At 56.0% G+C, this 27,823-nt stretch overlaps 1 protein-coding gene across 5 annotated transcripts in view; it reads left to right on the forward strand.

Moving 5' to 3' along the window:
* The first annotated feature begins 4,402 nt into the window (after positions 1-4,402).
* TANGO2 (transport and golgi organization 2 homolog) overlaps positions 4,403-27,823 on the forward strand; it is a 37,572-nt gene continuing 14,151 nt past the window's right edge. For 2 of the 5 annotated variants that reach the window (XM_040619592.1, XM_040619593.1), the window contains exons 1-3: positions 4,403-4,448; positions 16,318-16,413; positions 25,100-25,188. In XM_040619592.1, coding sequence (XP_040475526.1) covers positions 16,358-16,413; positions 25,100-25,188 — 145 coding nt within the window. In that variant the 5' untranslated portion in view covers positions 4,403-4,448; positions 16,318-16,357. Of the gene's footprint in view, positions 4,449-16,317; positions 16,414-25,099; positions 25,189-27,823 lie in introns of those variants that run through there. The other 3 variants (XM_040619594.1, XM_040619596.1, XM_040619595.1) reach the window with 2 other exon arrangements.

Raw genomic sequence — 27,823 nt, forward strand, 5'->3', positions numbered from 1 at the left:
GGCGCCGATTGGACGGGTCCTGGGAGACGCCGGCTTGCCATTGGGCTCCTGGGGTGTCCGTCCCAGCCGACGACCGGCACCTTCGTGGAGTGGCGGAGGCCTCGGCACCTGCCGGGACCGCGGCGGCCGGGGCCTCGGGGCCTCCCCCTCTCGGCCGCGTTCGAGGACGTCCCCGGACCGTCCGGCCCGAGCGGGGATTGCTAGGCCCCGCGCCCCTTCCCCGGACTCCAGCCTCGCTGCCTCCATCACTGCCCCTAGCTCGCTGGGATCCTTCTCCGGCGCCAGCTGTTCGCCGGGCGCTGCCCTGCCGCGCCCTCCTATCAATATGTAATTGTATTCTTCACACAGTCCGCGAGGGAGAGTTCTGCCTTCCCATTTTACAGACGGGAAATTGAAACTCAGAAATGTTCTCACTTGCTCTAGGTCATTGGGACTCAAATCAAGTCCGTCACACTCCCGGGCCTGGGGGTTCTTCCACACTCGTGGCCCCGGGGTCTTCACAGAGAGGCAGGGGTCCGACCTTGGCTCAGCGAGGCTGGATGGGGAGCCGTGTTTCTGAGGGCAGGAAGGGCCTTTCGGTGAAATAGAGGTTTTCCTCCGCCACCAGGCCTGAATCCAAGGACAGCTTGGCTCAGCCCACCCTGCAGGACTGCCACAGGACTGCCCTCCCTCATCTCTATCGAATCACCACTGCTCAGGGCCTGGGAGGAGGTAGGGGGAGGAGTTTGTGTGTTTATCACCACCCCCTCTTGCTGGTGTCCCATTTCCTCCACCCTACCTGGGATCTTGGAGGAACCCTGTGGGGTGCAACCACCTGAGTACAGATTCACACAGGTTGCATTTTTCTGCCAGGTGGAAAGCAGCCACCTGATCCCTGCAGTGACACAAGGCACACATATATGGCCACAAATGGGACCATAATCCTTGGTCAGCACCACTTAACTTTGTGGTGGTGGTGGGGGCACCAGTGGGGTTGCTGCCTGTTGGGGCTTATTTCAGGGGGTTCAGGAGATGATGGCCCCTTGGCCAGTGACTCAGGCTCACGCTTAGTTCTGAGCCTTTCCTGCCCTGGTTGCACCTGGAGATGACCAGATTCTCAGCCCACCACATTTCCCATGTCTACCCAGGGAGTCACAGGACCATGACAGTGCTAATGGGGAGACCAGACATTCATGTCTTATCCACCCACATCAGGGGTCCAGAGTGTTCACACCATAGTTGCTTGCTCAGAACAAAGAAAGTGAAGTGCCGCAGGGCCAGAACTCACCACTGGTACCACCATTGGGTTCCCCCCTGTGGTACTGATGCAGTTTTGGAATATAGGTGAGGTTCAGTGGAGTGGAATCCGGAGCTGATGACCAAGAAAGAATTCTTGAGGCGTCTTTGGTGCAAAATGGTGGTTTATTAGAGCACGGGGGCAGGACCCATGGGCAGAAAGAGCTGCTGCCCTGGGGTAGTGAGGGGTGGCTGATTATATACTATAGGGTTGGGGGAGGTAAGGAAACAGGGAAGTTTCAAAAGGATTTTCATATGTTAAAGAAGACTCACAGGATACCCTAAGGTTGTTTTTCCCTCTAGCTAGGCATTAACAGGAAGATAGTCGGGAACTTCCTGGAGGAACATCACATATCCCACCCAGGAGTGTGTGGGGGGGGGGGAGTTGCAAGTTGTAGGCTTATGCTTTGTCTTCAGCTGACCTTCTTCTCTCTCATCAGTACCTGGCGCACATAGTAAATCCACCCTAGCCTTTTAGAGCCAAGCAGCCACCACCAGTCAATTGGAGTTGGCACTTGAGATGAGAGCCATTTGACACTCTGGCATAGTGATGTTGCTTGTAGCTTCGGGCAGATGGAATGCAATGTCCTTCTCTGGAACACAGGGGCCCCTATGAGCTAGGTAGCTCTTGTCCTGTAGAGCTACACCATTGGTGACATTCTGAGCCAGCTGCCATGTGGGCGGGGGGGGGGGGGGGGGTGGTTCTCTTCCCTCCATTAGGAGCGGATCTCATTAGTCCAACTGTCCCTACAGATTTCTCTAGGGGCATTGGGCCCTGGTCCTCCAGGACCCCTATTCTCATAGTGAGCTTGTGGCCCAGCATCATCCCTTCCCCACACACTTGCTGATGGTGGCAGGAGGGGCTGGACAGACCTCCGGTAAGAAAGCAGAGGGGAGAATTGTGCTCCCAAATTGGCCTAGGTGAGGACTGCCTCCTGGCCTCCCATTCCAGGCAGGATTCTGTCCCCCAAGCTGGATCACCAGCCACATACAGAGGAGTAGGATAGACAGTGTCAGTTCCAGGAGGACTCAAGGCCACTCTCTTGGGCAGTGGGCCCACCATGGCCCAGGCTCAGGCCGGGGTCAGTAACAGTAAAAAAACAGGGTAGAGAGCCCCTATCGCATGACCACTGGCACAGGGACCAGTAACCTAGTCTCCTCCCTCTCTCCCACCCTTTCTACCCAGCTGCTGGACAGCTCTGTGGGGACATCCCTGGGACATGTGAGCAAAGCTATAGAGACAAAAAGGTTTCAGCTGGAGGTCAGGAAGAACTTCTCAATAGTGGCAAATGTTCAGAGACTGAAAGGGTGACCAAATAAGGCAGTGAGCTCCCCAACTAAGGGTGTGTGAACTCTTTGCAGCCCTGAGACCCCAGAGTTCAGCTTCCCACCCCAACTCATCTTATCTGGTCTTATCTGCTCCATAGCACTGAATGTTGTCAACTGGAGTCAGCAGAGACAAAGACTATCAGAGTACCTGACATGGCTCCATCCAGATGGGGAGAGTGTAGCTAGAAGTGGGGCTGGCCCAGGGCCATATGCTTTTGTGGCAGACGAGGATTTGAACCTCTGTCCAACCCATGCATGACTGCATACTTCTTTCCTAGCAACAGGAAAGCACCATTCTGTGCCCCCCTCTCCCGATGGGGTGTAGCCCAGAGGTTTGGGGCAGACCACTCAGCAACTGCTGCCTTGTACCCCAGGGCATGGTCACACATGCCTAAGCCCCAAGTCTTCTTACCTAGCTCTATCACCTCTTGGGTGGGCTGAAAAGTCTGGCTGCCCAGAGGGAAATCACGGGCACCAGCCTAAAGGATTCTGCTGCTGTATAGTGGAAGGAAGGAGCATGCATCAAACTGAGTCTGCCGCCTGCTGGCCGTGAGTCCTTGGATATCTGGAGTCCTCAGTTTCCATGTCTGTAAGGTCTCCTGTTGGGTTCCAGGAGGAACGCAGAAAACATGGCAAGAGAGTGGGATGGAATAGGCATTTGGGTGTGTTAGGAAGGTTTGGGATCACTCTTGGCTTTATTGATCACCAGTCAGGCCCTTTCCCTCTTACCATTTTCCACAGGGCATGAGTGCTCTGAGTCAGGATCGGGACAGTAGGTCTTCACACAGGACTATGGATCTAATCCAGCCACTGCCACTGCCATCTTTTTTTAAAGTGTTGTAACTGCTCTGAGCTTCAGTGTTTGCATCTGTAAAATGGGGGACCCTGGGTTTGGGGTGCTTAGCACATTGTTATTATCCTTAATGTAGCTGTCATCCTTGTCATAGTTTGCTGAGTGCCCACTTTGGAGTAGCCCTTGGGCCCTGGGCCTCTGACTCTCCACTTTCCCCACACTCAGGCCCCAGACACAGCCTAGAGGTCACTGAAGGCAGGGAGCCCAGCAACTGCCTCTGTCCTGTTGAAAGGGCCCCAGTCAGTGCCCCTTCCCGCCCTCTTGCTCACTTGCTCACCCTTTACAGCCCAGGATGGGCCAACTCTTCAGCCTAGGGCCTGGGCCTGCAGAACCGCCTCCAAGTGGGCTCAAAGGCCACAGTGGCTGGGTGGGTCTGGAGTGCCCAGTTCCAGGGTCTGTCCTGAGTGTGGCAGGATTGCGGGAGGGTAGGGGTGGTGGTGGAAAGGCCAGAGTGGCAGAGGCTGAACCGAACTGGGAGCCGTAAAGAAAAGGGAGGGATGGTCAGGTCTAAAGCCAGTAGTGGGTGTGGAACAGGACCCCGCCTGAGGGGCGGGTCCGGAAGTGGGCATCCCCCTATCTCTCCCAGAGAAGGCCGCCAGGTGGTTTGGTGACCTATGGCCCCCGGAGTTCACACCGCGGCCCTAATGGGTCCACGAAGGCATGCCCTTGGGGCGGCCGCAAGCGGCAGTGACCTCCGACGGGCGTCCTTCGGGGTGGGGAGCCGGGAAGCCTGGGAGAGCCGCGGGGGTCACGAGAACCCCAGACGCCCGCGCAGCCCCGAGGCTTGGCGCAGCCCTGGGGGCGGGGCGCCGGGAGGGCTGCAGCCCCCGAGCGACAGAGCGCTCAGCCAATGGTGCTCAGGGTCGCGGCGTGTCGCCCCGCCCCTGGCGGTGCAGCCCAATGGCGAGCTCTCAGAGGGCTCGGGGGCGGGGTCTGGGCGGCAGCGGTGGCGCGCGGGTGCGGCACCCGGAAGTCGGCGGCGGCGGAGGCGGTGAGTGTGCGGCTGGCGGCTCGGGCCGCGGACTCCTCGCCCTGAAGGGCCGGCCCGGGATCGGGGGCGCGGGGCTCCGGGGGGTGCGGGTAGGGAGGGGAGGGGCAGGGCCGCACCTCCCCGCCTTGCCTGTTTCCCTTTCCCGAGGCTTGGAATGGAAATCCTACGGCTGGGTCCGGAGAGACCAAACTGACCTCGACGAAGCGCCCCATGCGTTACTGGAAGGCATTTCCAGTGATCCCCGCCAGAATGGAAAGCAGGGTCCATTGGCAGACCGGGCCGGTCTCGCTGCGGGGAAGCAGAGACTGGCGGGGCTGGGAGCTGCGTGGTCGCTGCAGGGTGGGTGGGCTAGGGCCTCAGACAGTTCTGAAGCCCTGAGTCACGGTGCCACCTCCCTGTGGCCTGTTGCGGGGCAGCCGGGTGACAGCTGATGTTTGTCTCAGTAGGCAGCAAGTGCTGGATCATGCCTGCGCTTGGACACGCCTTTTCTGGGGTGGCTTAGTCAGTCAGACCATCCCCCCAGGGCATCGGGTTGGGGCTGGGCAGGGCTGCACCGAGGCAGGGGCTGGCTCTGGTGCTGGCCTTTAAGACCCCCTTCCCCAACCCCAGGGCGTCAGGTGCTTCATGGCCTCGCTCTGGGCCACAGCTTTAGAGTGAGCCTTCTGCCCTTGGACCAGTCCCTGAGCCTCAGCCCTTTTCCTCCAGCAGGGATATCACATGCTGGGCTCAGGCCTGGCGTCCTGCTCCTGACCTGCTGACTGCGGTTTTGCTGCTGCTGTTTGGGCTCAGAGCTTTCTTCCATGAGGCAGATGTGACGTGATGGCAGCTATAAGGGGTGTCTACAGCTGGTAGCACTTTGGAAATGTTTTCTCAAACTTGCTTGTTAATCCTCTGGGCAACCTTTTTGGGCAAATGTTCGTTGGTTGGCTGCTGTCCACGGTGAATACAACTCAGGCTGAGGGGCAAGTGGTGTTCCCAAGGTCACTCAGAGCCAGGGCCAGGTCCCAGTGCCTCCGTTCCACCTGGGCCACTGTCTTAGGATCCTGCCTGCTTTGGGTGACCTGTCTGGTGAGGTGGAGGCACAGCAGAGCCTCTGTCCCCTCCTCTCCAGGATCCTAGTGCCCCCGTGTGGTGGCTGGGCTGTCCTGGTGCCCCCCCCCCCCACCTTATCTGGCCTTTGACCCTTAGCCCCAGTCCTGTGCCTTCATGTTACTGGCATGTCCACAGACTGCAGGCCACTCAGACGGGGCTGCTGCCACAGCCTGCTCTGATGTGTGGTGACAGCAGCCTTCCCTGAATGAAGGGAACAGGCTGTCAGTTCTGCCCCAGCTGCCCAGCCCCCGAACTGTTGTTATTGCCTCATGCTTTGTGACCTCATTTTGTGGGCTTTTTGATCATTTCACTGTGGATGGAACTGTGTGTGGTGTCTTGAGGTCTCATTCCCATGCCTGGCTTCTGCATCAGAGGGTGAGCTCTCTGTAGGCGCCCCTGGTGCCTGCCCACAGACGAAGTGTGCCTGTTACTTCTGAGGACTTCTGTGGAGAAACGAAGGGCCTCCAGAGCATGTTTGGAAATAAAGGGCCCATGGCATGGAGGCTGGGAGGGCTTTTAGAAGTGGTGCCACACTGGTCATTGACGCTCCAGGTGTGCAGGAACTGGGCCCATCCTTTGGCGACATGTCAGTGTGTGAGGGCACCACCATGGAATCTGGCATTGTTGGTCCAGACCATGGAGTTGGGTGATGAGCTCCGTGAAAACAGGGCCGCCCCAGGTCATCAAGCTGTCTTTCCAGGTTATCGTTGCAGCATTTTTTTTTTTTCTTGTTTAACTTTCTTCTTTAGATTTGCAAAAATGATACATGTGCATTTAGAAGTATAAAAGGCTGTCCACCATCTCTTCGTGGCTACGGACACTCAGGGTAATCCTGGTGGGAATACTCCATTGTCCTTTATTAAGTATGGGGGCAGCAGGGGTCACTGTGAGGCCGGGCTGGCCCCTGGCTTGTGGGGAAGCCAGGAAGGGCTAATGTAGAGGGGCTGCCCTGTGTCCAGGGCTTTCTCTAATGCTCATTTTCCCCTTCATTTGTGTTGCTCCTTTGAACTGCAGGGACAGTGACTCTTGGTGTGGAGTTGAATTAGTGCTCCCAAAATATCGTGGAGATGTCAGAAGAGAGTATCCCTGTAGAGAATTTGTCATGGTGAGATGCCACTTAGTCAAAATGACAAAACATAGATTGTAGAATCCTCTGTTGCTGAGCTGGGAGGAGGGTGGGGTGTTGCAGTGGGCCGGCTGCTCAGAATATTTACAGACGTCAGGGTTTTCTCAGCCAAGGCCCCCGAACAGCACAGCGACACTGTGTTCCCATGTGTGTTTACCTCCTCTGCTGGCAGCCGCTGGGAGGACATTACGCATCGTGCGAAAAGAGCAGCGCCTGCTTTCCAGCTCCGCCCCTGGGGGCTGCCACCGTGCTAGCGCGGGCTGCGCTGGGTGCAGCCGGGCGTCTGGCTCCTGGGCCCTGTCCTGTGAAGCCCAAGGGCCCCTGTCCTCTGCATGGCCCCCTCAAGACCAGATGGCCAGGCTGGCTAGCCTTGAAAATGTATCCTGAAGTGTGTAAAGTGCTTGGCATAGTGAAACGGGGCTGCCGATTCTCTGGCCCAGGTTACCCCTGTTCAGAGCCTTCACGTCTGCAGCCAGCCGGTGGGAGATGGATGTGATGTGAACCGGGAGCCTCACTTTCCAAGTGTCTAGGCCCTCTCGGCTCTGTGTGGAAGCCACAAGAGCTCCCCATTCATTTGTGTGTATCCGTGTCATTCTTTGCTGCATTCTGACCTCGCGTGTCTCTCCTCCATCTAGAGGCCTGTTTGCCTTTTCAATTGACAAAGGAAAGTGCTCCCACTGAGGGTGCCGGCCCCCCTCCCCTGGCACCCAGGTTGTCAGGTGTGGTTTTGCTCTCTGCTCAGGTGGTGGTGTCATTATGCGGAACTCTACAATAGCCCAGCTGCGCTGGCTTCTGCTTTGAAGGGTTGTGCTAGGAGCTGAGTCCCATCTTGCCCGGTCTCCCACGGACAGCCTCTTTTTCGGCCTTTCTTTCCTCCCTATGCCAGCCTGCCCGTAACAGTGCACATAAAAAAGCCTGCTGTGAGAGTGCATGTGTTTTAAATGGCCAGCTCCGTGGGTTGTACAGGGAGCCCAGCCACACTACCAGCATCCCTACCAAGGTATGCCAGCACCCAGCTGTCCCCTATGGCTCCCCAGACCAGGTGGCCCTGCCCTGACTTCAGCCCTCAGGGATGAGTCTTGCTTATTTCCGGCTTTGGTACAAGGGCTGAGGCGGTGTGCTGTCTCTGCCATGGGGCTGCTGGGGAGCCGGGGCTCACTCAAGACTCACCTGCTTGCGGCGCTTCACGGACATTGGCACATGCTTAGTGCTGGGTGTGACTAGCAGGGGTGGGGCATGGCCCAGCACAATTCATTAGAGTTTTAGAAGATTCTAGAATAGCCAAGAAGGAGACTCGTCCTCCAGATAACAGAGCATGTGCGGAAGCTAAGAGGCCTGCCAAGCATGCAGGACCCCGTGGAGCCCTGTGACTGGGTGTCCAGGGTATGGCTGAGCTGGGACAGACCGGACGCCTGGCACCTGGGAAGCAAGGGGGTCTGCCCACCAGAGCATGGCACAGGCTGACCTGAAAACTAAGCCAAAATAGAACCATACAAAGAAGGCAAGGGAAAGGGGCTTTCACTTTGGGACAGGGAGGGTGGCCGCTACGCAGTAGTGTTGGGAAAACTTGCGGTAAAGTAACAGACCATTTCCTATAGGCAGTGCCATAGGCAAGGCTGCAAGACAGGGCAGGAGTGGGAAGAAATATGGGCAGCTCGTGGAGCAGACAGACCATGAGCCTGCCCATACCACTTGTACTGTGCTACAGATCAGTGCAGCAGAAGCCCAGGATTCAATACCCAAATCGGTGATTCGTGGATACAGGCAGGCAGGTGGCTGTAAGATGCGCAGCCCCTGGGAGTTGGCAGTGTAACCATGGTGAGAGTGTTTCCTGCCACCCTGAGGAGGGCAGCAGTGGCAGGTTGTGGTGCTGGTAGGACGCCCTCTTGCCCAGCCAGTGTTACCTGTACTGGATGTTTGGAGGGAGTTGGGCCAGGTCTGCTCACCTAAGAGCATCATCCTCTGACTGGCCTTTCCGCCTCCTCCATCCCTGTCCTAGGAGGGTCCTCAACCCATCTGCAGAGCATGTGCTTAGGGATCTTCTGTGGCACTCTGCAGAGGGTGGAAACTTGATGGGACTGAAACACGGAGCAGAGCCAACAGGCAGAGTGAAGGTGCGTGTCCGCTGGGAAAGCCGTGCGGTGACTAGCAGGCTGGGGACAGTTGCCCCTTGGTGAGGACAGACCTGCACGACCTGTGGCACCGGGGGCCTGGCCTTCTCTGGGTCTGTGTGTCACCCTCCCAGAGAGCCAGATTCTGTGGCACCTGCCCCTTTCCGGTGGCGGTACTCTTTTCCAGCCCCATCGCTTGCATGGCTTCCCCTCTTTGGGGGGGAAGTGCCCAGTGGGAAGACGGGGCAGTGGGGTCCTGTGTGTATGGTAACCCCACAGCACACGCCCATACTTTGCCAAGGTAGGTCTGGAGGCATATAGCCGACCAGATACAGGGCTTTTGCAGAATGGGTATACTTGGAAGCTTGCCAGATGAGAGAGTGCTCCTGGATAAGCTGACTGTGGGAACCAAACCACACACTCCACTGGCCCACAGGAGCTGCTGGTTGTGGCCACAGGAGGCGTGGAGCCTTGGGCTGGGGATGGATGAGTGGGCAGCGGGTGTGGGAGGACGGGTGGGCTGGGAGGAGGGGAAGGGGGCCAGGCCTTGGGGCAAACACTGGAGGAGATGGTGCTGGTTGGTGTGGGGTGAGTGGCCGGCATAACTGGTGCGTGGTGCCCATTAGCCCTCAGGCAGGGTGGGCCAGCAGCCGGGTGGCATCTGGAGTGCACAAGAGGGAGATGGGAGTCGGTGACCACCCCCAGCAGTGCTGAGGTCTCCCCATCCCCCGGCCAGGTCCTTCCCTGTCTGGGCTAATGGTGACAGTGAGGTCCAGTCAGTGTGGCTCTTGGGCCCCACTTGCCTACTCTCCCACTGAGCCTCTGTGAGGTTGCTGACCTGCCCTCCCTGGCCAGGGAAGCAGATCCTCACCATTGGGCCTTCCTGGTGCCAGGCCTTGTCACCACACGGCCCTCACCTGAGCCACGGCAGCCGTCACTGCATCTTTTGGCATGTGGCCCTGACCCATCTTTGGCCCAGAGAACTCTCGAAAGCCTTATCAGCAGATGGGCTGCAAGTGCCTAGAAAGCACAGGCACTGTGCTAAGAATAACTTGTGCTGGACTTCTGACCCATTCTTCCGGTTTTGCCTTACCAGGTGGTTAGAGCCGGGGAAGGCGGGAGCTGTGATCTGGGAAGACTTCCTCTGGCTTTCTCAGAAGAAAGGGGAAGCCCGTGGCTGTGGTTTGAAGTGAATTTTGTGCTTTTGCCTCACGCCTCGTAGGTCCTTTGGGCCGGGGCTCAAGTCTGCCCAGGGCTTGCAGGTGTGTGCGGGGAGTACAGGCCCTGGGCCACACAGGTGGTTTTCCCGGATCTGCCCGGGCTCCTGGGAGGACCTGGCAGAGGTGCACACTCAGGCTGGTGGAGGCCACCCCGGGGACACAGCACTTCCTCCCACAGTGTGTTTCTGGGCAGGCCAAGGACATAGTGGGCGTCCCAGGATGAGTGGGCAGGTGTGAGGTGTGTGTGGGTGTGCCACTGTCATCCGTGAACGTGCAGCTTCACGCACCTGCTCAGCCTGAGTCACAGTCCCTGCCTGGGCTGGGGGCCTTTGTCAGACGCCATCAGAGAGAGTATGCTTCAGAGTTGCAGCCTTTCCGTTCCCCACCAGACGTCATGCTGGCCCTATTCAATTCCAGGAAAGTCCTGGGTAGTTTTTCACAACAGAGTCATCACTGGGTCACAGAGGTCAGCTTTTTACGTGAAATCTTGGTTGTGACAAAGATTGCCTGGTTGCCGTGTGCAGCTAAGAGCGTCTGTGAGTTCTGGAATGTGGCGTCGCTAGGAAGCCATGGTGTGGATGCTCCAGAGGCTGGGAGATTGAATGACTGACTGCTGATGCCGCTTCCTCACCAGTGGGGCCCAGCCCCCTGGCTTTCTTTATGGAATAGTCCAAGCCATAGTAAGCGCCTCTTTGGGTATGCACAGCATGAAATGATATGCGCCCCCTGCCCTCAGCCACTGTGCCATGCACGTGTTTTGGGCACGTGCCAGGACGGTCGGCCACCTCATAGGCTCCAGTTTCCAGCCCCATTGCTTGCATGGCTTCCCCTCCTCGGTCTGGGCCACTGTCTGGGGTCTTCCATCCCTGTGGGCAGCTCCGAGGCCCGGCTGCACCCTTGAGTTTGTGGCATTTGTGAAATAGCACCCCCGGCGGGACCACGTGTGGACATGGTGACTTTTTGTTACCTATCACCAGCTTTTTCCCAGGGTCGACCACTGAGAGAACAGGGAGGCCTCCAAGGCCACTGCAGTGGGCACGTTGGCTTCTTAGAGTTTCCGTGATGGGGCTGGGTGCGGGGTTTGTGGGTGTGCCAGGGCGGTGCTGGGGACAGTGCTCGGGGTGTCCTGGCCTTCTGGGCGGCTGCCTGGGAACAGAGGCAGGGTTGGGAGGACCACTTGATTCCAACACCCCACGTGTGCCTGCTCCTTGGCTCCGTGTGCAGCCAGCAGGCACCCCCCACATGCCCCTCTGTGTGACCTCAGGTGCGCTGCCGAAGCTCTGGGGAGAGGGGAATCACCCCTGTGAAGTGCCTGGCACGGGAAACTTTTCCCCAGCTGTCCTGTCCTCTGCTCTGTGGCACCGGGGGCCTGGCCTTCTCTGGGTCTGTGTGTCACCCTCCCAGAGAGCCAGATTCTGTGGCACCTGCCCCTTTCCGGTGGCGGTACTCTTTTCCATGCGCTGGATTACCCGTCTGCCCTCCTGGTTGCTGTGAAGTCAAATGAGAGAAAAGGAGGGAAAGTGAGCCCTTTCCATGTGGAAGGGACTGGTCTGTGACATTTAACTGCCCTCCACAAGCCTGGGGTAGGTGTGCACATCACCACTGTAGCCTCCTTCGCCTGCTGGGGGGGCCCACAGCATCCTGGGCACAGCAGGCAGAGGTGGGGTGTGGCTTCCTTCAGTGCTGGGATGCTGCCAGGCTTTGCTACCTCAAGGTGTTCCCCCCCTTGAGTTGCCAAGGCCCATGGGTGAGGTTCCTCATCAGACCTCCTCCCCAGGACCTTCCTGCCTGTCTCTTTTTCTAGCCATGGGCTGGCCCTGACTTGGGGGCTGCCATGGGTGTGCAGACACTCCACGAGGGCCTGGGCTTGCATGCCTGGTGGAGGTGGGGACCAGGGGGGCGGGGATGTCACTGAGAAAGCCAGGCATGCTTTTGCTGGGGACACCACTCTCCTTTACACATTTTACCATCTCGGTGTCCTTCAAGGGTGAGCACCCCATGATGAGCAGAGAAGCCACCAAGCATGGATGAGCTCCAGCCCCATTGGGCATGGTGGGGCCTATTGAAGTCCTTCCCCATCTCTTTCCCACTGTGCTAGCCTCAGAACTGTGGGAAATGGAGAGCCATGTTTTCTTAGGGCCCTGAGTGGCCAGGCAGGCAGACATGCAACAGCAGGACCAGGACGCGGTTTGCCCCTGTTAGCAGTCCCAGCCTCCTGCCCGCCCTGTGCCCAGCCTACGGGACAGTGACTGGAACCACAGTGGCTGTATCCACAGCTCGCTCGGGGAGCCCTGAAAGTCAGCAGGAGTGAGAAGGTGACCCAACAAGTAGGGTGTCAGGGAGGATTTCACCAGGGCCTGGGCGGGGGCGTGCTGGAAGAAGGGCCCTGCACCCATGGGACCTGGCTCGGTGAATGAGGTTGTGGGGGTGGTGGGACATGGAGCTGAGAAGGGGTGGGGCAGTGGGCAGCGGGCCTGGCTTGAGTGGGGGGCGAGGGATTGGAGAGAAAGGCAGTTCCTGATGGTCCCCTCCCCAGGGGCTGGCTTTCCTCTGGTCCTTCCCTCCCAATGACCACGTCTTCATCGAGGCCGCAGCCCTGGGCTTTGTGTCCACACCTCTGGCACCAGGCTGCCTGGGGACCCATCACTGGCCTTTCCTCCAACCACAGAGCCCTCCCTGCTACCACTGTCTGGAGGGCTGGTCTGCCACCCACACAGGCTGGCTTAGGATGGGGAGGTCCTGCAGCCAAGTTGGAGGGCTCTGCTTCTGGCTTGTGAGCATCAGTAGCCAGAGCTGCCCTCAGTGGATGGCCTTGCCTGGCAGCTGGGCACGCAGCCCAGAGAGGTGCACAGCAGGCCAAGGCCTACATTATGGCCTCTTCTGACAGCCCAGAGCTGCATGTCACTAGTGGGGCAGCATGTCCCTGGTGGAGCAATCCTCAGAACAATCCTCTGCCCTGGTAGAGCTCTGGGTGGGTGGGATTTCAGAAGTGATGGGTTGGCAGGGCTTCTCCCACTGACCATAGTTGGCCTGGTTGCCATAGGCTGTGCCAGTTGGCCTCTCCTGCAGTATTCTCATTTGTGGGAGAGACTAGCTTCCTGGGAGTGAGAAGGCCTGTGTCTTCTGTGCTGGACCAGGGCAGTGTGGCAGGTGCCCATCAGCTACACCTGGCGGGTGGGGCACTTAGGGCCCCAGGAGGCCCCACATGCTTCCTACCTCCCTGCACAGCCTTCTGGACAATTTGACCTGTCTCATCATCTCTGCCTAATCTGCTCATCTTTAAATCCGCTGCTGAGTTTTAATCCGTGGTTACTATAGCTTCTGGTCCCACAAGTCCTTTCCGGGGCTTGGGGAACCTCCTGGTTTACTCTTTCTCACATCCGTTGCCTGCAAATATTCTCAGACTTCTTTTTCTGCAGCTGGAGCCTGGTTGGTTTATGGGATGCGTGGGGATTACTTTCTGCTGGTCCTTGCATGTGGCGCTCTGTTTCATTCCGTGGTGTTCTTTCGGACCGTCCCACTCTTTGTCCTTGAGACAATTGTGAGACTTCTCAGAGGTCTGGCGTGAAGATGAGAACTTCGGTTCTCCAGGTGCCTAGGAGCTCTGCTAGTGCGGGAGCCCCTCAATCCAAGTCTTGGCGTGAGGACCCCCAGGGTGGTCCTGGCTATGCTCTTGTGGCTTCTCAGGGACTCTCCCCACTTTGTGTGCTGTCCCTGTGATACCTGGGGGTGGCTGTGGATGTAACCCACCCTCACCCTAGGAGTGGTGTCGTTCAGGGTCCCAGCTCTACTCAGGGGAGGGTTTCCTACTACTGTCCCATCTTGGGGCAGCCCCGGGCCTTGTCTTCAGTCTCCCTCACCTTCACGGCCACCAGATCCCAGCTTGCCCGGATGGGCCAGTGCCCCAGGGCAGGAATAGCTAGCGCACTCTGCTTTCTTTCCTCTCTGGGTCTCCATGTTCTCCAAGATATTGGCCAAATCCTGCATGACCTTGTTAGTTCTTGGCTGCTTCTAAGATATTTTCATGCTCTTTCAAGCATTGGAGTTGTTTTTACTAGAAGGGTCAGTTCCAACAGCCTGCCCACCAGTCTTGATATCGTTAGGTAAGCCTAGGATGATGGCCCTAGTCAGCACTAGCAGGGCAGCCAAGGGTGGGAACCCAGCCTGCTTCGGTCACCCTGGGGCCCTCTTCTGCATTGGGCACTGCCTTCGGCTCCATCGTGTGAGGGCCGGCGGCCAGCATCTCCTGGCACCCTGCATTTCTGCGGTGGTCACCATGGTGATGTCTCACCTGCACAGCCGAGGGTTTTCCTGAGGCCAGGGATGGGTCCCCTGAGGCATCACCAATGCCCATGCCTGCAGGGGCTGGGAAGAACATGGGGCTGAGTCGTGGGGATCCCTCTAGGGCCTGTGGGAGCCAGTGGTGACAGTAGTGGGGTGGATATTTTCTCCCTGACCACCTCCCTCTACTTCCCAGGCCAGCCAGACCAGTGAGCAGAAATGAGTGGAGAGGCAGGGACAGCATGGTGTCATCCACAGGAAGACATCCATGTGGCTCCCAGCTGTGGTCTTGTCCTCGGTGCCAGCCTCAGGCTTCAGCCCCTCCTTGGCTCTTCCGTGTTCTGTGGCCAGATCCCCTGCCACCTGTCCACCTACCCACCCATGCTTGGGTGGGCACAGCTTAGTTGGCAGGGTCTGCGTGGTGGGAACGTCCTCCTTCTGTGAGTCCCAAAGCAGAAAATGTTTTACTTCAGAGACCCAAGAACTGGGAGCAGTTGCACTGGCATGGGGGGGGGGCTCTCATCTCTTCTCTGTTCACCTGCCCAACCCCATGGTTGGGGTGCACCTCTCTCAGGACTATCGTGTGTGGGTGGTGGGGACCCTGGCCTGGGGCAGTGAGCTGGAGCCCCTCTCGGCCCTGTCCTGCTCCTCCCACACCTGAAGGGGGTGCTGTGCTGGTCCCCCTGCCCACCTCCATGTGGCTTCCCCAAGGCCTGGGCGCAGAGGGTTAGGAGCGGCATAGCGTTCATGGTTTGTATTGGAGCGAGGATGGGCAGGGTCTGGACATCTCATCCCACCTTCTGCCAGCTGGGGCCCAATCCATAGACCCTCTTTACAGGTGCAGACCCCAAATCTTGCTCTAGTAGATGCTGTGTGCTTATTCTTCTGGGGGGGCAGGGTACTGCACAGACCCTCCCCAATCCCAGGGCACCCCAGGCTAGTGCACTTGGGGCTCAGTGGCCTCCTTTAGACGCATGCACACACACACACAGTCACACACAACGTGTGCAGACTGTGCAGAAGCACACACATGCAAACACCCATACATCACTGTACGGCTACACATGTGCACAGACCTCGAGCCTCACGTACACGCACATACACCCAACACTCCCTCCCCCCCTGCTCAAGATCCTCTTCTGGGGGCATCTTTTTGGCTCCCTTCAATACCTCCACAAGCTCTGTGTTGTCCCTTCCCTGGCTGTGGCCCCTGGCTCTGCCCTGCAGCCGTGTCCTGGCTCATACACACATGCAGGACTAGAGACCCTCACAGTCACCTTGTCTAGGGTCGGTGGCCTCGGGATCTCACCTCTGTTCTCAGCTCGGTTACGGGAAAATATCTGCTGGCCCTAGAGGCCGCCAGGCCAAGGGCCTGTGTGTGCAAAGGCAGGCACTTTGTCTCCGCTCCCAACGACCTGGGTGCCTGTCCATGTCACCAGCATCTGTGTTCTGCCGCTTGTTTCCACCTGCTTACCTGAGGTGCGCAGGGCCCTCCGGGGGCCCTGGCTGCACCTGCGCTGTCACGAGTGGATGGTGTGGGCTGAGGGCCTGCTGCGGCCACTGCTGCAGAGCGTCCCTAGGCCGGTCGGCTGGGATGCAGCCCTGCCTTGCGGGGCTAGGGACTGGAATGGGCGCCATTGCCAGGGGATGGGATGGTTCAGTCTGGGCGCTGGGCACGGAACAAACCACAGGGCCACCCCGGTGTGGTGTGGGAGGGTGCCCACCTCCTGCCCCAGCTGCGCTTGCAGTTCTCATTCTTGCTCCCGTGGCCACCCTCCACGTGGTATGCCCAGGGCCAGTGAGCACTGCAGGTGCAGCGGGATAGTGCGGTCCGTGGTCATGTGTGTGAGCACTCAGGGAGATGGTCAGGTGGTGCTCGTGAGCATCCCAGTGTCTGGCATATGGTGCTGCCATGTCCAGCGAGGGTCAGGGGCATCCCAGAGGCAGTTCTCTTCTGGGCCAGGGAGCACTGCGGATTTGGGGAGGCAGCGTTGTGTTGTCTGCTGTTTATTCAATGCATTTTTTTCCTTTTCCTGCAGACTGGTGACCCTGTGTGAACAAAGCTGCTCTCAGGGACCCATGTGCATCATCTTCTTTAAATTCGATCCTCGCCCTGTTTCTAAAAATGCATACAGGTAACCCCCTTGCTCTGTGTCTGCTGTCCTCCGCTTGGCCTCAGGTGCCCCACAGTCCCAATGGTGCCCAGGTGGGGACAAGCTGTACAGGCTGGGCTTGCCCTGTCCAACAGCAGTTACTGAGTGTGGGGAGCGGCAGCGGATACCACCCGGTGGCAGGAACGCTGAACTGACGTACAAAGATGCAGAGATTTAGCTACTTAAGGTCGCTCCATGGGCAGGACAGAGGAGCCATGTGGGGCCAGGTAGGGGCGCAGCCCTGTGGTTTCTGCAGGGGCCCCAGGGGCAGCAGAACTGGCTTGATGAGCAAGAGCCCCATGTAGATTGGGCTGGTCTGTATTGCCAGTGGTAAGTCTGGGTGGTGGTGGCAACACAGAGTCTGTGGGTCCTGAGCTGGGGAATGAGGGTGGGGGTAAGGAAGCTGGGAGACCAGCAGAGGAGGTGGGAAACTGATGCCAGAGAGGGGTGAGACATGATCCAGTGCGCCCCCCTCCTCCCCACGACCCTGGGCTCTGGATGTGCCCCTCTGTTCCCTGGGGTACCCCAGCGGGAATTCATCTGCATTTTTCCAGGTATGAGGCTGAGGGGTAACCCACAACCAAAAATGACATTTTAACCTCATCACTAGTGCAATTGTTTGGGAAATTTTCATCATTTTAAAATCTATACCAGAAATGATTTGAACCATTTTGACCAGCTTCTTAGATTTGAGTCACCATTGCAGAATTGCACAGACACCATGCTGCCTAATTTCGTGCTGAATGAAACTCACTGCAGGCCAGGGGTTGGGGAATGAAGAGTCCCCAAGTGTTCCCATCATGCAGAGGAATGGACAGCAGGGCCAGGCCAGGGTCCGGGGGCTGACCCTGAACGACCCCTGGCAGAATAGCTGTTTCAGTCAGGGTGCAGCCAGTGGGTAGGATCCAGGTGCAGTGATTCGAGCAGGGGAGGTGTAACATACAGAATTATTAACTATAACAGGATTGGAATGCCCTGGTCAGAGCCCCATCTTCCACCCTCAGGCTGAGAGCCAGACCTTGCTCTAGAGGCTCAGCCACGGTGCACTGGATAGCAAAGAAATTGCTGGGGTGCCACGGCAGCAGAACTTGCTAGGAGTCCGCCCTCCGCTGTGCTGGCAGCTGTTGCAGAATACTGGGGGAAGGTGCTGGCCACTGGGTGCGTGGGGGAAGCTGCACGTGTATCGGGACTCATCCTGGGTGAGCCGGGCATGTTGCCAGGGGTGTCCTTAGCACCTTGCAGCCGGGAAAAGAAGCCTCTTCTCCTGCGGTGTCTCTCCAGCGCCCTCTACTGACAACACTTAATATGGTGCCAGCCAGAAGTTCAGCTCCTTTATCAGGAGGAGGCAATGAAGGGCAAATTTGGGGCCGAGACGTAATAGCTGGATTACTGACACGGTCTACCCCCTTGGCTACTGAGGTTTCATGTATGTGCATCCTTCTGTGCTCACGTGAACTCTCCTGCACCAACAAAATGGCTCTGTTTTCACCTGATGAGTGAAGGATTTCTCACACGGGGACATGCAGGCTGACAGTTCGAGTCTGTTGCTGGCTATATTCACTACCAGATTCAGCCGCGACCTCCCTGGATATGCTGTTTCCCGAGGAAAAGAAACATGGGAAGAAGGAGGAAGGAGGTCTCTCTTGCTTTCACTCAGGACCTGTGCGTCACTGCCAAGACCTCTCCTCGTAACGACTCCTTGTGGATTGTGATTTGAGACAGCCTTAGCATTTCTCTCCAGTGTATTCCAAAGCCCTAAGGCAAAAACTAAATATGCCACCTCTTGTTGTTTACCTATTGCAGGGGAGGGCAAGAGGCGCTTCCAGTGGCTGCTCCTACTCTAGCTGTGGGGCTATCTGGCCCGTGATATACATGCTTCTGTACGTGTGTGATGTGAGAAAAGGTTGGGAGGAGCAAGGAGGGGGCCGCCTCGGGAGGGACACTGCAGCAGGGCCAGTGAGGAGAGGCCAAGCCTGGGCCTGTCAGAGATTGGAAGGGGTTCCTGGTGCCTGGAGTGGAATGGGGAGCAGGCCCTGTCTGTGCAGTGCTGCCAGGAGCTGATGGTGCCAGCAGGACCTGCCCCAGCACCCATCACTTGGGCTCCCTCCTGCTTTAGCCATCCCTGTCCTGGCCTGGGATGCACCAGCCTCTGCCCCCCGCGTTGGCATCTGCTACTGTGTCTTCGTCTCCCCCCCACCTAATAACTGGCAGGAATAGGAGTGTGTGCCATTCTAACCATTGACAAGTGTCCAGTTCAGCAGCATTAAGTACATTCACATCATTGTGCAACCATCCCTGCCATCCATCTCCAGAGCTCTTCATTGTCCCCAACTGAAACTCTCTCTCCACCAAACACTGGCTTCCTGTTTCCCTCCCCCCAGCCCCTGGCAACCACCAGTCTGCTTTCTGTTTCTATGACCTTGACTACTCTGGGGACCTCGTATAAGTGGAATCGTAGTATTTCTGTGACTGGCTTATTTTACTGGCATAGTGTACTCAAGATCATGTGTCAGAATCTCCTTTCTTCTTAAGGCTGAGTAACATCGCACTGTATGCAGGACCACATTTTTATTCATTCATCTCTTGATGGACACTTGGACTGTTTCCACTTCGTGGCTATTGTGAGTCATGCTGCCATGGAGATTAGCATACAAGTGTCTGTTTGAGTCCCGCTTTTCATTCTCTTGGGGGTACACCCCGAAGCAGAATTGCTGGATCATATGGCAATTCTGTGTTTGACTTTCTGAGGAACTGCCAAATTGATTCCCTTAGGTGTCTTTCGATGGCCGTGCCATAGGCTTCCCAAGCCATGTCAGCCCATCTCCGTTTGGTGGTGGAGTATGTCTTCACAGTGTGTCATCGTTGTGCACTGTCCAGACCAAGTTCTCTCCCACCAAAGCAGACAAGCCAGGTGCCAGGACCACCATCCACTTGGACTGTGCTGCCCACCAAGCTGGCCCACATGGCTGGGACCCATCGAAGACCCTGTGCTCCGTTTGCTCTCTTAGACACCTTCAGTATCATCACACATGCAGTGGCCTCTTGGCACTTGGGGTAATGAGAAGCACCTGGTTTTGTTTGTAGGTTAAGCTCATCCCTGCAGTCACTGTTGCTCCAGGCTCAGGTGGTTGTGAAGGGGACTTTTATAGCTGGAATGGTGGCCATCATTGCCATGTAAAGTTGACCTTTGAACAACATGGATTTGAACTGTGCAGGTCCACTTACATGCCAATTTTTTAAAGCGCAGTACTATATATAAATGTATTTTCTCTTACAATTTTTTTTTAAGATTTTTAATTTTTTTTGAGTAATCTCTACACCTAACTGGGGCTCGAACTTACAACCCTGAGATCAAGAGTCATGGGTTCCACTGACTGAGCCAGCCAGGCTCCCCTCTTTATGATTTTCTTAATAATGTTTTATTTTTCTCTAGCTTACTTTATTGTAAAAATATGGTATATAATACGCATAATATATAAAATACATGTGAATTGACTGCGTTATTGATAAGGTTTGTGGTGAACAGTAGGCCAGTACTAGTTAAGTTTTGGTGGAGTCAAAAGTTATACATGGATTTTTGGGGTGCCCGGGTGGCTCAGTCGGTTAAGCGTCTGCCTTCGGCTCAGGTCACGATCCCAAGGTCCTGGGATGGAGCCTGGTGTCAGGCTCCCTGCTTGTGTGCTTTCTCTCTCTCTGTGTCAAATAAATAGATAAGATCTTAAAAAAAAAAAAAGTTATACATGGATTTTTGACTCTGCAGGGAGGGGGGTTGGTGCTCCTAATCCCTGTGTTCAAGAGTCAGCTGTATATGTAAATAATTTAAACATCTCTCTGCCCTACAGAAAAGAACGAGACATCCTCACCTTTGATGGTGTGGGCAGTGTCACCCTCAGCTCTGCCATTGCCAGATGCTGAACTCACGGGAATGTGTTTTCTGGCTTCCCAGGAGTCAGTTCCTGACAGATGAGCCCCGCATGCCCTGCCTGGGACCGGCCCAGCGATGGTGGCGCTTCGTCTGAGCCTGCCACTTTGTAGGCCTGCTGGTGAAAGGCGTGGCTCCTGAAGCATTTCTTCTTCTCTGGAGCCTCATTCAGGCATCGTATCATCTGTTTCTCCACTAGAGAAAGCATAACCCACCGCGGTGTATGCATCTTGTGGTCTGTTCCGCCCAGATGTGGCAGTCCCAGTGTGTTGCTGAGTGACAGTCACTGGGCGCAGGCAAGGAGGGAGCCAGCTCCGCACCTGCCCAGGCAGTGAATGTGAGCATGGCCACTTCTGCAGAGCATCTCCAGGCCTGACGCTGGGCTGGGCCCTGGTGTCATGGATCCCATGGTCTACACCTCCTATCCCCTGTGTCACCATCCCACTGCCCCTCACTGTTGGGGATGCCCATCCCTCCAGATGTGGCAGCTGTCCCCATGTCACATCCCACTGCTGCCTCCCCGAAGGCACTGCCCTGGCATGATTCCCCAAATGCCCTCGGGCCTCCCCGTCTGTCTGCTTGGTGCTGAGCTGGCCTTTGTAAGGTGGGCTCCTTGGGTGTCTCTCCCTCCTGGGGTTGCTCTGGCATGGTGCATCATGGCCCCTGCCCAGACGTGCGATTCCCCTGGGTGGTCCCAGCCTCTGCCTCCCAAGCCCATTGTGACCTGGCACTTGGAAACTCCAATTTTTGGTGATGGTTACCCAGTGTGAGTACTGTCTGGGTGCCTGTTGGGTCTGTTCGTACAGATGTTAGTACCGATATCTGCAGCACTGCAGCAAGGAGCGTAGCAGATAAATTATTTTAGCAGCCTGTGAGATGCTGACTTAGAACTTTTCCGTGCTGGCTGCAGCTTTGCTCAGGGGTCCCAATGACCTTGCTCTGTAGAGGTAGCGGTGTTTCCCTGGGATTCCAGTTATTTCCCTGATTGTAAAGGGGTACATGCTCTTTGAAAAAAAGTCATACCCTACAGGATGTATAAAGTAAAATGTGAGCCCCCATAACCCCTATGGTAGGCTGATGGTTCCCAAGATTCCTGCCTCTGCTGTACACACCCATGTCATTCATTCCTCTGGTTGCATGTGGGACTGTGTGGCTAAATGTGAGGGGATTTTGCCAATGTGACAGAAAACCCTAATCGGTTGACTTGGAGTTAGTCAAGTGAGAGCAGTTCTGGGTGGGTCTGGCGTAATCAGGAGACTCCCAAGTGGAGCCAAGCTCCCCCTGAAGAGGTAAGCTGCTGTGCTTGGAGGGACCCATGGCCAGGAACTGGGGGTGGCCCCCAGGAGTTGAGAAAGTTCTGTAGGATGGGAATTCTGCAGCGACCTCAGGAACGTGAGGAAGAAGCTGAGCCTCAGCGGCACCCTGCTGGTTGGCACCTTGGGTGCTAGCTGCCTCAGGGGCCGCTGAGCAGGGCACCTAGCACATGCGGGCCCGTGCTCCTGACCACAGATTGAGATGAGAAGTAGGCGTCGCTCTGAGCCGCTGTATACGCACACTGTGTGTGGCAATTTGTGAGGCCCCATAGAAAACCAGTACGCTTCCCATCAGGTAACATTCTCATGGCTGTCACGTAACCACCGTCTTTATCAAAATATCTGTTTAAACTCATGAGCTGATTCCCCTTGTTGGCTCCAGTCTGGGGGGGCTGCTGGGTGAGCTGTCCCATCCTTCTGGTGGCTTTCATGGGACTCATCACTGCTGGTGACGTCACTGGGCCATGAGCCTGTGCTGCTAAACCGCTACCTGGTGCTAAACTCTCCCCAGATGGTGCACAGACTTGCTTCCTCAGATGGTGCAGAGACCCCCCCCCCACACCCCATAGTACACAGATTCACCCCCCCAGATGGTGCACAGACCCACCCCAGATGGTGCACTGACTCACCTTCTAGACGACACACAAGTCACTCCCCCAGATGGTGCACTGACTCACCCCCTAGATGGTGCTCAGACTCACCCTCCCAGATGGTGCTCAGACTCAGCCATCCCAGATGGTGCTCAGATTCAGCCATCCCAGATGGTACACACTCACTCTCTCCCCCAGATGGTGCGCAGACCCCTCCCCCCAGGTGGTGCGCAGACTCACTCTCTCAGGTGGTGCGCAGACCCACCTGATAACTCCAGACAGTGCACAGACCCACCCCCAGATCATGCACGGACTCACCCCCAGTAGTAGGCTGAGGAGTGGCCATCAATGATGAGTAATTAGTGGTTTCAGTTATTAGAACAAAACAAAGCCTTGCTGTCCTCAGACCCCCTGAGGTGGGCATGGCCCCTGCCCCTGGGCGCTGTGGCACAGATGGCCTTTTATTGGTATTGCAGTACCCAGAAGTGGTGAGGGAGGGAATACTTTCTCTTGCTTGGAGCCTTGATGTGGGTACTCATCGTGCCCACGTTTCCCAATTAGGTATTAAATGGAATCCCCAGCAAACCACTAGCAGTTCAGCCAAATAGCGACTCTTGTGGCAGAAATAACCCAGCAGTTAATATTCCTAGTTATTAACAAACACATGTCACTGCTCCTTTTTTAAAAAATAGTAGGGAGTTGAAAATCTTAGGACAGAAGGTTCTGCTTTGTCAGCTTTTTTGTTTGTTTGTTTTCCCTCCCTCGTTTTTTCTTTTCTGGAGACTTATGTAAGAATCAGAACCGGAAACCAATAGCACCAGTCTCCGTTTGGGAAGCACCTCCCTGGCCTCCCCGGCCTCCCTGGCCCCTCTCACCGCAGGTGGAAGGATGAGTGAGAGGAGGAGCGGTGTTGGGTGTCTGAAGGAGGACAGTTTCCTGACCATATGGAATGACCTCTGCCCACAGGGGTTGGTGGGGTGCCCAGCCCACACAAGCAGCCTATGGGAGCCTTGCCAGCCGGGTTGGATCCAGAATTGAGTCGCAGAAGGAAGGGCCAAAGCAGATGTGGCAGAAGATAGGGGTCAGGGCCCTGCTGGCTTCTCCCTGAGGCTGTCTACCTCAACCCGGGGCTGAGGTCCGGAAGGTGGAGCTGCAGAAGATCGTTCTGTGAATGGCTGGGGTTCGTATCAGGGTCGCCGACTGCTCCCTGAGTTCCTGTACCCGAGACCTGGAGCAGCCTGGGGTGCGGTGTCCGGGGATAGAGAGCAGCCGCAGGCTGGACAGGTGTCCCAAAGGTGGTGAGACCCCCAGGGCAGATCTGGAGGGTTTGATGGCCACGCACAGCCCTTGGCCATGTTGGTGCCTGTGGCTGGGACTGCATGGGGAGGTACAGAGTTGGGGGGGTCACACACTGTGGGCACAGGATGAAAGCACTTCTGTGGGCCTGGGCGGTGGTGCAGGTGCCAGTTTCACTTTCCATTTTATGAACAACTTTGTCAACTCCTATTTTACCACAAGCAAATGTTCATTAACATTTTTTTAAGGTTTTGTTAATTTGAGAGAGAGAGAGTGCATGCGTGAGCAGGGGGGAGGGGCAGACGGAGAGGTACAAGCTGACTGTCCGCTGAGCAGGGAGCCTGACACGGGGCTCGATCCCAGGACCTGGAGATCGTGACCTGAGCTGAAGGCAGGCTCTTAACCGACTGAGCCACCCAGCTGCCCCTAAATGTTCATAAACATGTAAGAGTCAATACAGAAATTATTTTTGAAGATTCCTTAGGGTCTGACCGCTGACTAGACTGACTTAGTTTCAGACCCAGTGTGACCACAGGTGGCCAAGCCGTAGCTCCTGGCCCCACATCCTCTGTGCACCTGCCCGTGGTGCTCAGAGGGTCCTTTGACTGTCACTTCTTAGACCCAGAGGTCTCATGGACGTGGCAGTCCCACTTAGTCACTGTCTGTGTTCTTATTTAAAATGGCAAAGCCAACCGGAAACTTTGTTTTCTTATGTTAAAACTGGAGCTCTTTTGAAAACGTTCACATCTTTTCTACTTGCCAAGAAAAAACTTGTTGGATGCATAATGCAAAAAACTAGAGAAACACAGAAGTTCTTACCCACTTCCCCCAAACACCCCAAAATGCAGGACAGCAGCCTCCAGAGATCCTGTGCTCTGCTGCTCCTCCAGGTGTCCCCAGGGCCCTTCCGGTGGGCGTGCTCCCATTTCCAGGAAGTCCTGGGCTCAGGCTCATTGGGAATGGCTTCAGGGAAAGGGACAGATGGACCGAATGGGTACTTCTCTGCCACCGGGGCACCTGGGACATGCTTGGTGCCAGCTGCTCAGGGCCCTCATCTGTGCAGGTCCTGCCGCCCTTTCTGGGTGAGTGGGGGTATGCAGGGTAGGATGGGATATGCGTCTTTGCCCAGCATCACCTCTTTCTTCGGCAGGGTTCTGGGGCACAGTCTTGGCCGAAGGTTCCCTAGGAAACCCACTACTCTGGAGCCATCACTGATCTCTGTTTCCTGAGGGTTCCTGTCCTCTTTAGGACTTGCCTGTGTTGCTGTGAAGGCAAAAAAAAATTTTTTTTTAAAGATTTTATTTATTTGACAGAGACACAGCGAGAGAGGGAACACAAGCAGGGGAAGTGGGAGAGGGAGAAGCAGGCTTCCCACTGAGCAGGGAGCCCGATGCGGGGCTCGATCCCAGGACCCTGGGATCATGACCTGAGCTGAAGGCGCTTAACGGCTGAGCCACCCAGGCACCCCTCAAATTTTCTGTTAACAGGAGAAAAAAATTGCCTTTTCTGTTTTCCCCTGAGACCTTTAGTCATGCTTTCTCTTTCAGGCTCATCCTGGCGGCCAACAGGGATGAATTTTACCACAGACCATCCAAGTTAGCTGACTTCTGGGGGAACAACAATGAGGTCCTCAGTGGTGAGTCTTTCCTCAGGGGGGCGGCCACAACATGGCAGGAAGTAGGAGCTCCTGAGTGCTTTTAACTGTTACTGGTGCTGCTTCTCAGTGTAAGTGCAGAACGAATGAGTGGCCGCTGACTGGTCCCATGGGGGAGGCTCCCAGGTTGGGTCTGGGGCCAGCACTGAGGTGACCAGCCCCGAAGTGTCTGCCCAGCACCGTCCACATGTTTCATGGGTTGTGGATTCCCAGAGAAGTAGCTGGAAGGATCAGTTGGTTTTATTTGGATCCACCTTTTCGCTGTGGGCGTGTGGTTGGGTTTGTACGAGGTGCAGGTTCACATTCGGTCACTCTGTGCAGCGTCATAATGGTGGGCATGCATGTGTGCGCTCATGCTGGCACGCCTCGCTCCGGAGCTGGTCTGAATTTGGGGAGCAGAGGCTTGCCTGGAGCACGTGGGAGCTGCACGAGGAGTTCCCACAGAGGGAGGGGACAGCTGTGTCCCCTGCTCGCTCAGCTGGCAGCCTCCCTGAGTGCCATGGACAGAGAGCAGTTTCTGCCCATGGGGCAGGCAGGGGTCTACTTGGAGGGCATGTGGACAGGTGTTGGCCAGGCCAGGGTCTCTCTGCCTGCGAGCTAGGCATCAGGGAAGCACAAGGGAGCCTGGCAGACCTGACAAGAGTGCTCAGGTGCCCAGTGGGCTGACTGGGTAACCTCAGGCATCTGGAGACACCAGGTGTGCCCTGCTTTGCCTGCAATGTCTAAAAGCTTGACTGTGGAACTTCCACGGAAGGCCTCCTATATAGGCTGGTTGGGCGGTGGTGTGAGGAAAACACTGTCCAGGCTGGATCGTCCTGGTGCCATGTGGGAAGAGGACAGGGGTGGGGAGACTGAGGGGAGACTGAGGCAGGGCAGTGTCGTGGACAGGAGATCTGACAGGTGGTGGGGAAAGCTGCTGTGAGGCTGTGAGATGAGACCCCTCTCGCTGAGTGCAAAAGGGAGAAGAGGCTAAGTCTCTGGATTCTGTCTTGGCTTCCTCAGAAGCTGCACAGGAGACCTTGAAAACGTCTAGACGTGTGGACAGAAGTGGGGGGCAGGAGACCCCTATTGTGTAAGCTCCAGGTACTTCAGTACAGTAACCCAAGGGGGGCCATGTATGTGGGGTCCTTGGCTGGGCCATGGCTCTCCCAGAGGTCGAGGGTCAGGCCTACAGGGCTACTTGAGGAGGACTGAGGGGAACCTGTGGGCCTGGCCAGTACCATGCCAACCATCCTGAGCTAAAGTAGAATGGAAGGGGGTTATGGGGATGGGGATGGGGCAGGCTGTGTATGTCGCTGCTGCAGGGCATGAATGGGAGGCTGTAGTGGCATGGGGGTGGGGGAACTGGTCAGGGTGGGTGGGGTGAGGGGTGAGGGCCTGATGACACTTCTTTGAGTGTCTTTGTAGATGAGGACACTGATGAAGGGTTAGCCTGTTTGGGCTTCTTTGGCCATCCTGGCCACCTGGGCACCATGCTGCTTAGGCACTCAGGCCTGCACCCTGTCCCTAAATCAGGGCCAAGCCCTGCTGAGGGGTTCTAGCCACTTGGAATCCTTCACCCTTTGTAGTGATTTGGAGTTGGTCTCTGGCGTGCTGATACGGGGGTCCTGCTTAGTGGGAGGGTGGCCCTTTTGCATGACAGTGCTAGGTGAGCCCAGTGGCCACTGCACCAGTTAGGGCTGGAAGACACTAAGATCCACATCTTCCCACCATCTGACATCACCCAATTGTGTGCAAAATTGTTCTCTAATTTTGGTTCTCCAAATGTGATCTGTGAGCCAGTAGCATCAATATTGCTTGGGAACTTGTTAGAAGTTTGGAAAAATTGGGGTATTATTTTTAAAATACTTTTTCTGTTTCCTGCGCTCTCTTCTCAATCTCTTTCCCTCTCTCTGCCTATTCACATGTATGTTAGTTTTCTTGAGGTTGTCCCACACTTCCATGATGCTCCGTTCATTTTTTTAAAAGATTTTATTGATCAGTTTTTTAGAGAGCAAGCGTGCACATGCATGCATGCATGGGGGGGGGCAGAGGAAGAGAGAGAGAATCTCAAGTAGGTGCACCACTGCACCCAGAGACTGACGCAGGGCTCAGTCTCACGACCCTGAGATTATGACCTGAGCCAAAATCAAGAGTCAGATGCTTAACTGACTCAGCCACCCAGGCGCCCCGATGATGCTCAGTTCATTTTTAAAAACCGTGTTCTCTCTCTGTTTCATTTTAGATCATTTCTATTGCCATATCTTCACATTCACTAATCTTTTTTTCTGCAGTGTCTAATCTGCTTTTAACCCCATTGTATATGTTTTTTTATCTCACACGTTGTAGTTTTTATGTCTGGGAATTCAGTTTTTCCATCTTCTTCATATGTTCTTAACTGTTCCAGCATACAGAGTGTAGTTTTAGTAACTGTTTGAATATCCTTGTCTGCAAAGTCTGACATCTGTCAGTTCCAGTTCAGTTTCAATAGATTAATTGAACTTTTAGTAAGCAGGGCCATGTTTTTCTGCATCTTTGAATGCTTGGCCATTTTTGATTGGATGCCAAACATTTATGGATTTTATCTTGTTTGGGGATTGAATATTTTTGTATGCCTATAAATATTCTTGAGATTTGT

This window comes from Ursus maritimus, unplaced genomic scaffold (assembly GCF_017311325.1).
Source record: "Ursus maritimus isolate PB19 unplaced genomic scaffold, ASM1731132v1 scaffold_33, whole genome shotgun sequence".
NCBI classification, from domain to species: Eukaryota; Metazoa; Chordata; class Mammalia; order Carnivora; family Ursidae; genus Ursus; species Ursus maritimus.